Source organism: Oreochromis niloticus, linkage group LG12, assembly GCF_001858045.2.
Source record: "Oreochromis niloticus isolate F11D_XX linkage group LG12, O_niloticus_UMD_NMBU, whole genome shotgun sequence".
Lineage (NCBI taxonomy): Eukaryota > Metazoa > Chordata > Actinopteri > Cichliformes > Cichlidae > Oreochromis > Oreochromis niloticus.
Genome location: NC_031977.2, coordinates 3902065 through 3916786, shown reverse-complemented (window position 1 = coordinate 3916786; position 14722 = coordinate 3902065). Strand labels below are relative to the sequence as shown.

Here is a 14722-nt window from a genome sequence, read left to right as displayed (position 1 = left end):
TGAACTTGAAGCATTATATACTAGAATGGTGTAGTTTCTTATCTTTACCCATATCACTGAAGCAGATCTGACTGAAATCTTTGGCTTCTATAAGCTATAAAAATTTGAGATTTTAAGTGTGTGGTTGTGCAAAACTTGTGTGTTGTATAAACCTTTGAATGCTTTCTTTCATATGATATAGTTTTTTGAATTTCCTTTTTCCAAAGTCCACTTTGACCTTGAGCACTAACAGTGAAGGTCAAGGTCAAATTCTTAGCCTGGGTACCATGGATATCAAGTACTGATGTCCCCTAGTATATTTTTGTGAAGTCTAAAGACAATCCATAAAATATTGTGGGTAAAAAAAAGCTTACTGATTTAAGATGCAGTTTAAATCTTGCTAGAAGGTCATTAGACTGCTGGCAAGATGTAAACAGCAGGTTTATGGGGGTTATTTTCCCTACATCACTAGCATGAAAATGTTTTTATCATAGTTATGGTTCTGAAACAGTTTTATTTACAGAAACCCACTCACCGTAGTCTAGTGATGTTTTTGGACCATGGCATGGCAACACCATTGATGACAATCAACAACAAATGTGTAGAATGACAGAAAGAGTGGGGAAGGAGAGGCAAGAGAACACAAACAGTCATACTGTACAGCATAAACTGATAACAATCAGCAATTACACGCATGCAGATACATATACAAACATCCAGTTTATTCACAATATAATCACAAAACACAAGTGTACAGAGATAAACTTGTAGTACACTGAAAAGTCTGGAATAAATAAAGAAACTATCCACAAAATATGCAAAAACAGTATAAAATATAACTCAACTGAATATCACACATTGAAGATGACTCTAATGCGGATTTAGAAAAACACCTGTCCTCTGTAATAATTGCATAGTATCAAAACATAACTACCTCAAATCCTTTCTTTCTACCCATTCTACCCAGCTATATAGCCTTTTTGGACCCTGCCAAGTGAATGACCACTGGCTAGTTAGCTTGTTTGCTAAACCCCAGTTAATTTTCTAAACTGTAGTTCATGAATCCTATGAAATATTCAAGTGAGAGTGAAGTGGGTGGGAAAAAGTGCTCTTACATTGATTTCAGTCACTAGGATGTCAGTAATGCTTCCCAGCACTGTCACAAAGTCAAACACGTTCCAAGCATCCTTTAGGTAGTTCTGAAGAAAAAAAAAAATACAATAAAATCAGGAGTTCTTCTTTACCTTTCAGAGTATTTAGAGTTGCTTTATAATGACTACCTACCAGTGGCCCAAAAGCAATTATCTTGAGAATACATTCGAGAGAGAAGAGAGTGGTGAACACTATGTTGAGATTCTTCAGCATTGCTTCATAGAACTCTGGAGCTCCATAGAACTACAAGAGAAGGGCAAATGAGATGTTAAGGTACATTTTAAGGTAGCGATTAACATTTAGTTTTTCCCCCTCAGTGTGTCAGGTTAATGCATTCCTTCGATGTCCATTATATGCAGACTATACCCCATTGTGCTTAAAATATGAAAATCTTGATACAGATGGAAGGAAAGTGGACAATGCATGTATAAAGGCTAATTTATACCATATCCGGCTCTCAAAAACTGACATAGCTATAACTCTGTGTAGCTGGACTCAAGAAATATGTGGTTAAAGATTTTAGAACATGTTTAGCAGCATCTTGTGACATCACCGGGTTGGTTGGTTGCTAGTAATAGAGTTACATTGTTTGTGTTAGCTAACTAGTAACAGAAACAATACCTCAGGGGAAAATAAGGACACTAAAACTAAAAATCAATTTATGGGGATCACTTTTGTGCTGCCCCTTGCTGCAACCATGAATTTTAAGTTAAAACTAAGGATATTCTGTTCAATTCTCTCTGACTGTTAAGCACTCAGTGGCTCTCTGTTGTCTGTCTAGTTGCAGTGAAACAGAAGCTCCACCTATTTTTTTTCTATCTACCACACATATGAACCTATTTTTCCTGCAGATATGCTGATGTGATTCCTGATTGTGCTTCAGTAAAAAAACACAGTTATGTTTGCGATGGGATGTGCATGTATTAACCACTGGTGTAAACTGTTTGGATCTGCTTGGGAAAAGAAAGATTGTTTTATTGCAAAAAATACCACTTATCGCATCACCTGATTGCGCTGCTTTGAACACCCTGCTAGACGAAGAAAATCAGAGTTTTTGACTCTAGCTTGTTGGGCTGGTACACCACCTGTCACCTTAATCAAACGGACTATCCTCCACACTGTCCTCATTCAAAAAGTTCTTTACAAACCTGAACCTCATGGCTAACAGGTGGATTTCCCATGTCAGTGAAGCTGTCAGACAATGAAGAACTGGGTCTGATACTAGTTAGCTAACAATTCAATTCAATTCAATTCAATTTTATTTATATAGCGCCAAATCACAACAAAAGTCGCCTCAAGGCGCTTTATATTGTACAGTAGATAGCACAATAATGGAACAATAACAGAAACGAACTCAGTTAACTGAGTTAGCTAACTTAGTCTACTGACCGCATCTATTCAGCCAACTTGGCGAAGTCACGATCTGTACAAGGTGCCACTAAATTAAACATGTTCTAAAAACTTTGTGCACATATTTATCAAGCTACAAAAACAGTGTTACATCTATGTTAGCTTTTAAGAGGTCTCAATGGTATAAATGAGCCTTTACACATGTAATGTTTCATGTCCACTTTAAGTTTGTTTTTTTTTCCTTACAGGGTTACTGTAATAATGGTACCAAAGCTCTAGTGAGATGCAGATGTTTTACAGCTAGTTTCCAAAAGTACTGGTGGCTGCCAGTGTCACAGACTCACCCAGCTGGCAGGATAAAAGTTACGTAAACTTTGTTCTCTTTTATTTACACAATTTAACATTCAACAGTATTCTTCTAACAATTCATCTATTGCCTTTTTGTCAACAAAAGCAGCTTTTGTTGCCAGAAAAGCTGCTTTCTCATCTTTTAATTTACATCCATCTATCCATCCATCCTTCCATCGGAGGCTAACACATGAATGAATTAATGAATTAATTCAGTTCAGATTGATTTGGATACATACACAAAGCTATATAAAAATTATTATTAACAAATAAAGTAAAGTTGATGAGCCATGCCACTGACATATGGAAAATAGTTGATAAAACTTGGTTAAGAAGAGAGGTGATCAGTGAGAAGCCGTATGACATTATGTTGAGAAAGAGTGCTGCAGATATTACAGTATTTGACTTTGGAGTTTTGATGGAGAAGTATAGAGAAGATCAGAAGGAATTGCACTGTGTCTTTGTGGATCAAAAGAAAGTATATGATAGGATGCCTACAGAATAATTGTAATGAAGTATGAAGAAGTCAGGGGTAGCAGACAAGACTGTGAGGCTGGTGCATAACATGTATTAGACAATGGTGAGTTATGTGATAGAAGTGAAAGATTCAAGGTGGGGGTCAGGTTTCATCAGGGATAGCCTCTGGGCCCCTTTGTGTTTGTGATGGAACTATTATCCCTCCAAAACCCCATCCCCTTGAGACTGTGTCTGCTCCCAGACCACCAAAAAACAAAGCACAAAATAGCAACAAAAAAAAAGTTTTAAACAGAAAAAAAAATAAAAAATCACAAAGACAGAATAGAAACCTACAACTGCACCAAATCGTAAAACACTAGATTATTAAACATTCCTTTCTGTACAGAAACAGCATTAGTCAAGGTTACAATCTTCTTATGGCCTCTGACAGTGGACAGTGGTCTGTGTTATTTAATAGGATATTAAATAACACAGACCACTGTCCACTAAATAGGACTACTATTATTAGTCCTATTTATTCATGTAAATGGAGAGTCCTCTTCACACACTAAGGTTAATTATGGTGTTCGACAGGGTTCAGTGCTAGGATCACCTTATACACACTTCCTCTATGCAGTATCATTAGAAGGCATAGTATACATTTTCACTGCTATGCAGATGATACTCAACTTTATCTATCATATAAGTCTGATTACACACACCAATTATTACAACTATAGCAATTTCTTAAAGCCAAAGACCTGGATGACCTCTACTTTCCTGCTTCTAAATTCAGATAAAACTGTGGTTATTGTACTTTTAGAAATGTAATCAGATGCTTACCCTGATTGGTATTACCTTGGCTTCCAGTAACATTGTGACTGTTACTGGAAGTTATTTTTGGAGTTATTTTTGACCAAGATATATCCCTCAATCCCCATACTGAGAAATATGTAGGACTAATGTAGGACTGAGTGATGCTAAAAAACATTCTACTTTCAGCTTTCAGGCCCATGTTCTGTGGAACCAGCTTCCAGTTTAAGTTCGGGAGACAGACACCCTCTGTACTTCTAAGATCAGACTTAAAACTTTCCTTTTTGTTTCCTCCTTATTCAACTTTTCTTCTACTCACTGTTGCCAAAGCGCTTGCAGCTAGGGGGTCATCTGATATTTGGGATTTTTTCTGTTTTCTCTGTATTATTGCAGGGTCTTTACCTTACAATATAAAGCACCATGAGGGCGAAAAGAAGACAAAGATACTTGTTTGTGACTTGGATCAGTAGTTGAGGATAACTCAAAGAATAAATTGCTACAGATGATTACAGATTACAGATAGCACAGTAACCTTCCATGAACTGTGAAAACTGACGCAGAATTTGAATTCGTTCCAGTTAAGAAGATTCTCAACTTCACAGATTCTGTATTCGGTACTGTTGAAATTCTGGCTCTCTGTTTATGGTGTTTTGGTTAAATTCCAGTTATTTGTTAGTTAAATGGAAACACAAAAGAGTCGTACAAGTTAAAAAAAGTAACATAAAAACAAACTTGAAATCACAGTTAAGCTCTCACACTGGGCCGAAGGCCAAAGAGTATAAGTGTGTTTTTAAACAAGATTTAAAAAACAGCAAGTGAAGGAGCCTGCTTGATGTGCAATTGTAACACTGATGAAGCACCAATGAGTTAATACACATGAGGTATTAGGCTCAATATTGGGCTTTTATTAATTAACTTGATCAGAAGACTTAGGAACAGCTACTGGAGCCCATGGTCAATAATCAGTAAATATGCACAACACAATACGCTTGTGCAGATAGCATGTATTTAAACAAAAACAAGGAAAAACAAATCGTTGCACAATTTAGTGCATGTGCTTTAGTGCTGTATCAAACAAAAGGCCCAGGGAACAGAACTGGCCAGAATGAGATTCTATGTGATGGCTTTAAAAATATGAAGGAGGACTTACATTCTTGGATTTTTGAATGTATTTTTAAAAGTTTTACACCTTTTTCTACTGATAAAGACTTCTTCCTCCGCCATTCACTACTGCAGGAAAGTAACCAATTAACAAAAAGTTTCCTGTTTTTTTACTATTGGCTATATAAATTTGTTTTGGTTGTTTGTTTTATACAATGGGTCGACAGAAAAGGGCCATCTTCTCTGATTTCAGCTTCATAATAGAACTTTATTATATACTACAACTTTCGCCTGTAATTTTACACATTTATTCATTACAGTTCAAGTTCAAACAGTTGTACTGACAATTCTTTCATTCACTACCGCACCATTTTTATATCATGTGGGCAGACTGAGATGTACTGTTGGAACTGCACTTGTTTTTCTATTAAATGGGATTGTTAGGTGTAGGCTGTGTGCAGGCAGGAATGGTGGACCCATAGTGCAGACGCTCGGAGGCAAAAAGGTGAACTCAAAACAGCTTTAATGCTGAACTCAAAAAAGGTAACAAAACTGAGACTCCAAATAAACTCAGGCAAGCAGACAGAACACACAGCATAGTAAACGGTAGATCACAACAATGACAAACTGAAACACAGGGCTTAAATACATAGAGGGAGCAATCAGGGAATGGGCAACAGGAGGGAAACACAGCTGGGGGCAAATCAGGACTAACGAGACAAGGAAAGCAAAACCAGATACACTAACATGAAACACGGACTTTCAAAGTAAAACAGGAAACATAACACAGAGACGCGAACTTAACAAGGGGATACAGCCGACAGGGGAGACAGAGCAACTATAGAACACAGAGACAAACCATAAGACATGACTCTAACAAAAACCCAAAGACTAGAAATTATAAATAATATAATAAACCCAAAAACCCTGGGTCAACGACCCAGGCATCCTATCAGGGATTAAATGTAGATAAACATCTTTACACTAACAGAAATGGGAGCTCCACCAGTCTGACCCACTCATGATCAGTCTTGTGGTAAGACAAATTATTTCCTTTGTTCTGCGATTTACAAGACATCGGGGAAAAAAATTTAATTGTGATTGCCTTGAGTTAAAATTAGCTTTCCACCAGTGACAGCTTAAGAGGGTCATCTAAGAAGGTGCAGCAAAGAGTTGGCTAACTTAGTTTACTTCTTGACTAACAATTGCCTGCGCATTTTTATTTGCTGTTTGTTATTTTTTTTATTTTTGTATATTTAGCGAAAAGAAGAATTTTTAAAAAAAGACATGACCTGAGTGAATCAGTGAGTTTAAAGTTAGCAGCTGGAGGATTTTATCACTTTTGGCCAGAGCATCCAATTGTCCCTGCTAATGATTGCTACCAGTAGCTTCATATATAACACTACAGACATAAAAGTCTATAACCACATGTTCATGAATTCATGATTCATTTAATTAAGACCTAAAACTAAACCACCTGTATGTGTACTTTATTATTCATATGCTTTCTTACCTTCATCATGAGTACCACGGTGTTGAGAGCAATCATGATCATGATGGAGTACTCAAACGGAGCTGACACCACAAACTTCCACATCCTGTACTGGAAGGACTGTGTGTTCTCAGGCATGTAACGTGTTAGCGGTTTGGCGTTTATGGCAAAGTCAATACATGCCCTCTGCAACAAAATAAAAATACATCTGCTTTACTGTTTTTATCATTTGAATGGAACTTCAGTACTCTGTGTTGTATGGATAAAAGCCTGAATTAGCTAGAAATAATTAAATATTTTATTTAGGCACAAATACCACATTTTTTTCATTTTGTAACTTTGGATAACACAGTTTATTTAGGTCCCAGATGCTAAAACTGGATCATTGTTTAGTAAAATTAACCAAGAACAGGTACATATTACAGAAAATGTAATACAAAAATATGCATATTTAGTCACAGAAGCCAGATAAGGAGAAAATACTGAACCAACAAATGCATAGTGGTCAGTGGCAACATTAAAGCCATACCCTTAATACTGTTTACCAAATATTACCAAAACAATTTTGACCCATCAAGGCATGGACCTCTTAAGATTTTGAAAGTGTCTTATGGCTCTAAGCAGCAGATCATATTTAAGACCTCGGGTATTCCATTTGAAATTATCAAAATTTAAGAACATTTCTGTTAAACCATTTCCAATTTGCCTTAAAAATGTCTCAGCTTAGTCATTAGCGTTACAAATCAAATATAGGACAACACAGTGGTCTTCATGGGCTCTCTCCGGGTACTCCGGTACTTTCCTCTTACAGTCGAAAGACATGCAGATAGTGGAGTTAAGTTAACTGGGAATAAATTGCCCATAGGTGTCAATGTGAGTGCAAATGGTTGTCTGTTTCTCTGTGTTTAGCAGTATTTATAGTCTTGCAAATGTGTCTGTTCATGTACACTTTTTGGTTGGACTAAGGGGGAGAGGGGTTTTCACCGTCTTGAGACGAGCACCCATTCAGCCCTCCAACATCCTGACTGCATGTTGCAGAAAGGGGATAACGTACGCGACTGCCGAATGTTGATTAGTTGACAAGTGGGTCGGAATAGGGAGCAATACTGGAGTTCAATAGGAACAGGAGAACTGCAACCCTTCAAAGATAATTGTTCTCACTTGAGCTCTTTGTATGTTACAACCCACAAACTGGTTGTAACACATACTTTGTATATTCCCTCCATTTGAAAACAACTGTAGGCAGATGGACAGTCCCTGGAGAGCAGCTGACAGCAGGCATGCTCTCTCTGCTCAACAATCCAACTTTAGCCCTCTGTTAGATTGGCGAGCTATTCAGGGCTCACACTATGGAAGCTGCGATGGGTTCCAGCCCCCATCCCAATGCTCAAGAAAAAGAGAAACATTTTTTTTTGAGCATGCAATTTATTGAAAACAACGCTTAAACTGAAACAGGCTGTTTTACAGCTGATCAAAAGTTTATGACCACATGCCTTTAAAAGTCCAAATCTGTGCAAAAATGTGGATTCATTGTCATTTTCTGTCAGGTAGTCACACTGTAATGACGTTCTGATGGCAAAGGCAAAAAAACTTTCCCCTTTTGAAGGTGGTCGTGTGGTTGAACTGCATAAGCAGGGTCTCTCGCAGTGCATGATCACTGCTGAGGTGGGACGCAATAAGACAGCCATTTGGCATTTCTTAAATGATCCTGTGGGTTATGGAACAAAAAAGTGAAGTGGAAGACCCCCAAAAATTTCACTTGCACTGAGCCGGAGGATCCAATTGGCTGTCCGTCAAGACACTGGACAATCCTCGACCCAAATTAAAGCCGTTACTGGTGCCAACTGCAGCCCCATAACCATCAGACAGCATCTGAGACTGAAGGGCTTCAAAAACAAAAGATGTCTTCAAAGGCATCATCTCCTTGGAAGCCACAAAACTGACTGTTTGGACTTTGCACGAGAGCACCAAACATTGGACATTGAAAGGTGGAAGAAAGCACCACAGTGCAGGGGGTGCTTTTTTCTTTAGTGGAACAATGGAGCTTCAAGAGGTACAGGGGCGTCAAATGGCCGCTGACTATGTCCAGATGTTGCAGAGAGGATCCCTCATGACTGAGGGCCCTCGTCTGTGTGGTAATGGCTGTGTTTTTCAACAGGACAACGCTACTGCACACAATGCCTACAGGAAAAGGGACTTCTTCCAGGAGAATAACATCACTCTTTTGGACCATCCTGCGTGTTCCCCTGATCTAAATCCAATTGAGAACCTTTGTGGATGGATGGTAAGGAAAGTTTACAAAAATGGAAAACAAATCCTGCTCTTTGTGCGGCTGCCTTCACCACTTAAAGACATGTTCCCACTCACCTCATGGAAACGCTTGCATCAAGTATGGTGCAAAACTTTTTGGAGCGATCAACAATAATGGTGGAGCTACTCATTACTGAGTTCATGTTTAGAACTTTGATTTTTTGTTTTGGGTGGGTTTAAGGGTGTGGTCTTAAACTTTTGATCGGGACTATATGTATATGGGATACACTGGGTAAAATAACTACTGAACATGTCACCAATTTTCTAAGTAAATATATTTCAAAATTGACATAAATCTATCAGTAATTAGAAAGCAATCCTGCCACTTCGTGCAAATTAATATCAGCTGGTTCAATCCCAACTGATGGCCTATAAATAGGTGTCTCATTACCAAGGCGTCATACAAAAAACATCTTATGATAGACAAACCAGTGAGTTCATTCAAGAGCTTTGCAATTTTATTGATGCAAAACGGGCTGATGGCATTGGTAACAGAAGAATTTCTAAACTACTGAAGGTTCCAGGGAGCACTTTTAGGCCCATAATGTGGAAGCGGAAAGAACATCATTTCACCTTAAACTGGCTACAACCAGGTGTTCCCTGCAAGATTTCAGACAGAGGAGTGAAACGAATTATCAGAAGTAGGGGTGGGTTTTAATAATCGATTCATCGATTAAAATCGATTCTGGCTTGGATAACGTGAAATCGATTCATTAAAATCCTGAATCGATTTTTTAATATAAATTTATTTTGCCCGAAACGCCAGAATCTCGGGTGAAACCTCACAAAATTTCAACAACCACCAAACAGCTAAGACAGTAAATGAGAGCAGGTACACAAGTTTTTCACTTGAGCACTCACATCCTCCAACATCATACCAAACTCCCACTACTTAATGGCAGTGTTGGCAGATTCCTTTCCCGGGAATTTAGCCATAAAAGGAGTCCAAAAACACCTAGACTGGTTGGGTAGTTCCTTGGTTTTTACTATATGGATATATTAAAAAAAATATTTAATATTTAAATAAGGTTAGTAGCCAGAAGTTTATTATTTCAAATAGGTCAGTCAACCAATACAGGCCACATTTATACATATATTAATCATTCTAGATATAACACAGAAAATTATTTTCTTCAATATATGCATGTTTTTCATTTACAAGTCCATGTTTCTGTGCCTGTCTCATGTTTCCTGTTTTACTTTGATAGTCTTATGTCCTATGTTAGTGTATTCAGTTTCGCTTCCTCCCCGTCTTGTTATGTTTGATCTTTCCCAGCTGTGTTCCTCTTGTGTTTCTACTTCTCTCGTTACTCCCTTGTGTATTTAAGCCCTGTGTTTTTCTCTGTCCATTGTCACACTGATATCCTCATTTCACTGTCTCTCTCTCCCGTGGTCTTCGTTTCCCTGAGTGGTTCTAGTTAACTCCCCACCCCTTTTTTTTTTTTTTTTATACCTCCATAGTTTTAGTTTCCTGTTTAGGTTATGTTTTGTGTTTTCTTTGTGTGGATGTTCACAGCAAATAAAGCTGCCTCTTTGACTTATCCCCTTGTGTGTTGAAACCTGAATTTGGGTCCACATTCTGCCTGCCACAGCACAAAATATGACAATGGCATGATCAGGAGTGAGATAAGATGCTGTCCCTAACTCCTAAACAGAATCCCTAACACCCTGACCCCATAACCCAACTTTAACCCTAATTCCACAACTGGCAAGAGGGGATCAGTACAGGGAGTGCAGAATTATTAGGCAAGTTGTATTTTTGAGGAATAATTTTATTATTGAACAACAACCATGTTCTCAATGAACCCAAAAAACTCATTAATATCAAAGCTGAATGTTTTTGGAAGTCGTTTGTAGTTTGTTTTTAGTTTTAGCTATTTTAGGGGGATATCTGTGTGTGCAGGTGACTATTACTGTGCATAATTATTAGGCAACTTAACAAAAAACAAATATATACCCATTTCAATTATTTATTTTTACCAGTGAAACCAATATAACATATCCACATTCACAAATATACATTTCTGACATTCAAAAACAAAACAAAAACAAATCAGCGACCAATATAGCCACCTTTCTTTGCAAGGACACTCAAAAGCCTGCCATCCATGGATTCTGTCAGTGTTTTGGTCTGTTCACCATCAACATTGCGTGCAGCAGCAACCACAGCCTCCCAGACACTGTTCAGAGAGGTGTACTGTTTTCCCTCCTTGTAAATCTCACATTTGATGATGGACCACAGGTTCTCAATGGGGTTCAGATCAGGTGAACAAGGAGGCCATGTCATTAGTTTTTCTTCTTTTATACCCTTTCTTGCCAGCCACGCTGTGGAGTACTTGGACGCGTGTGATGGAGCATTGTCCTGCATGAAAATCATCTTTTTCTTGAAGGATGCAGACTTCTTCCTGTACCACTGCTTGAAGAAGGTGTCTTCCAGAAACTGGCAGTAGGACTGGGAGTTGAGCTTGACTCCATCCTCAACCCGAAAAGGCCCCACAAGCTCATCTTTGATGATACCAGCCCAAACCAGTACTCCACCTCCACCTTGCTGGCGTCTGAGTGGGACTGGAGCTCTCTGCCCTTTACCAATCCAGCCACGGGCCCATCCATCTGGCCCATCAAGACTCACTCTCATTTCATCAGTCCATAAAACCTTAGAAAAATCAGTCTTGAGATATTTCTTGGCCCAGTCTTGACGTTTCAGCTTGTGTGTCTTGTTCAGTGGTGGTCGTCTTTCAGCCTTTCTTACCTTGGCCATGTCTCTGAGTATTGCACACCTTGTGCTTTTGGGCACTCCAGTGATGTTGCAGCTCTGAAATATGGCCAAACTGGTGGCAAGTGGCATCTTGGCAGCTGCACGCTTGACTTTTCTCAGTTCATGGGCAGTTATTTTGCGCCTTGGTTTTTCCACACGCTTCTTGCGACCCTGTTGACTATTTTGAATGAAATGCTTGATTGTTCGATGATCACGCTTCAGGAGCTTTGCAATTTTAAGACTGCTGCATCCCTCTGCAAGATATCTCACTATTTTTGACTTTTCTGAGCCTGTCAAGTCCTTCTTTTGACCCATTTTGCCAAAGGAAAGGAAGTTGCCTAATAATTATGCACACCTGATATAGGGTGTTGATGTCATTAGACCACACCCCTTCTCATTACAGAGATGCACATCACCTAATATGCTTAATTGGTAGTGGGCTTTCGAGCCTATACAGCTTGGAGTAAGACAACATGCATGAAGAGGATGTGGACAAAATACTCATTTGCCTAATAATTCTGCACTCCCTGTATGCTGATTGTATTTGTAATGCATCTTAGTATATTTTAACCTTAATATGAATTATCAGACTCCTCCGTAGCAGTAGGTGTGAAAATGGTAGGCAGATAGAGTAGTTTTAAAAATGAAAAATATGCATATATTTAAGAACATTGTTTTCTCAGTTATAACAGGTGTACCATCTGCAAACTCCAAAATGTTGTTCTCTTTAGGTTAGACTGTCTACTGATATTTTTATTTTTGGTAGTATAGTTGTGAGATTTGTTTTCCAGTTAGGCTGGAGGATACATTTTTCTAAAAAAAAACAACAACAACAACAAAAAAAAACACGCATGTGGGGTCCCCCAGTCCTTTTTTCAATTTATATGCTCCCCTGGGTATTAATTGGTACACAGAAGCAAGACCATATAACCCCCATATTAGTATCCCTACACTGGCAGCTGAGTTTAGAATTGACTTTAAGATTTTAATTGCATTTAAAGCATTGCATGGGTTGGTGCATTCTTACCAATGATCTTTTAAGTTTGCACATTCCGTTCAGATCACTGAGGTCTACTGAGCAAATTCTCCTAACTGTCCTGAGATCCAGATTACAGTACAGAGGAAACTGAGCCTTTGCAGTTGCTGTTCCAAAAGTTAGGAACCAACTATCTTTCACATCGGGTATTCTGTCCTATGCCTTGTTATTTGATTATTTTTGACACATAGCACTTTGGTCAACAGCTGTTGTTTTTAAATATGCTATAGAAATAAACTTGAAATATTTTTTTAAATTTATTTTTAAATGATATTAGATAACATTCAGTTTATTATTAGTTCTCTTTCACAACGTGCAGTTTTATTATTTGTGTGTTATCATACATGGGATTTTACGGGACTGCTTGAATTTTTTTTTCATATTTTAAATGTTCAGACAGTTTTTGATGCTTCTATCACAAATAATGATTCATTTTGATGGAAATAAAGATCAGTGAAAATTTCAACCTTTTTAATAGTTTTTGAGATGATCATGTTCTAACATGGTTTTTTGTTTAAAAACAACAACAACAACAAAAAAAGCATGAAAGTGGGTGGAAGCCTTTTTAGAAAAATGCCTAAAAAATTGAGGCTAAAATGATCAACTGGTTTTTATGCTGATTTGAGATGGCATGACCTAAGTCTTCAAAATAAAAAAAGTCACTTAAATAACAAAAACATTTTCTGAATTATATTTAAAGTACCATCTGGAAACCCTAGAATTTTGTTCTATTTGGATAGGACAATCTATTAATATTTTTTATTTTTGTGGTTTCGGTTTCTCATATTTGCTCAATCCAGCATGAAGATTTAATGAAAATAGCATTTTCTTTGTTTGCATTTATTAGCGTGCGCTCGAATACAGACAGCTTTAGTTATTTTTCATACTTCAACTAGCCAATACTGTACCTGGTGAAGTTTCCAAATTACAGATTATGATTTGTTTTTAGCTATTAGCTAGAGCAGACAGATTGTGAAAGTTGAAAGCAGGTGTAAATAGACTGCGGAGTCCTGGACCGACGAAGTAGCTTTTCTGTGTTGTGCCATCCGCTTCGCCAGAGGTTGTTTGGTTTCCCCGATGTATAAGTCCTGGCAATCCTCCTGGCACTTAACAGCGTACACTATGTTACTCTGTTTGTATAGGGGGATCTGATCCTTGGGGTGGACCAATTTTTGGCGCAGCGTGTTTTGGGGTTTAAAAGCCACAGAGACACGGTGTTTAGAAAAAATGCGTCTCAACTGTTCCGATAGTATCGGAACAGTTGAGACGCACTTCGCTTAGTCAGCGGTTGTCCTTCTCTCCTGGATCGGCTGGAGCTTTCTTTAGATGCCTTCCCAGCTTTGACAAATGTCCAGCTGTTTGCTCTGTGTTGTAGCGTCCTGATGACACCCAGTTTATGCTCCAGTGGATGATGAGAGTCAAACCTTAAATCAGGGGTAGGGAACTCCAGGCCTTGAGAGCCGGTGTCCTGCAGGTTTTAGATGTGTCCTTGCCCCAACACAGCTGATTTAAATGGCTAAATTAGCTCCTCAACATGTCTTGAAGTTCTCCAGAGGCCTGGTAATGAACTAATCATTTGATTCAGGTGTGGTGACCCAGGGTGAGATCTAAAACCTGCAGGACACCGGCTTTGAGGACTAACTTTCTCTACCCCTGCCTTAAATATTGAGCCATATGCGTAGGTTTCCGGTACACATCAGCTTTTAGATGTCCCCTATTACTGATGGAAATCTCACAGTCTAAGAAGGCTAACCTGCCACTTTTCATATCCTCCCTGGTGAATTTGATGTGTCGGTCCACCGAGTTAATGTGATCCGTGAAATGTAGTACGTCCTGAGATTTGATTTTCACCCAGGTGTCATCCACATACTTGAACCAATGACTTGGTGGTGTTCCAGGGTAGGATAACAAAGCTCTATTTTCCACTTTT

General features: G+C 38.4%; 1 protein-coding gene across 21 annotated transcripts in view; it reads right to left on the bottom strand.

The window, feature by feature from the left end:
- The window catches only part of LOC100710725 (voltage-dependent N-type calcium channel subunit alpha-1B), a 219586-nt gene that overhangs the window by 65138 nt on the left and 139726 nt on the right, over positions 1-14722 (bottom strand). For 15 of the 21 annotated variants that reach the window (XR_003222360.1, XM_025911919.1, XM_025911931.1 and 12 more), the window contains 4 exons: positions 6713-6877; positions 1264-1374; positions 1095-1178; positions 515-520 (listed from right to left, as the gene is read on the bottom strand). Coding sequence is in view for 20 of the 21 variants with exons in the window: in XM_025911919.1 (XP_025767704.1) it covers positions 515-520; positions 1095-1178; positions 1264-1374; positions 6713-6877 (366 nt within the window). In the remaining variant the exon portion in view is untranslated. The remainder of the gene's footprint in view (positions 1-514; positions 521-1094; positions 1179-1263; positions 1375-6712; positions 6878-14722) is intronic. The other 6 variants (XM_025911921.1, XM_025911922.1, XM_025911929.1 and 3 more) reach the window with 1 other exon arrangement.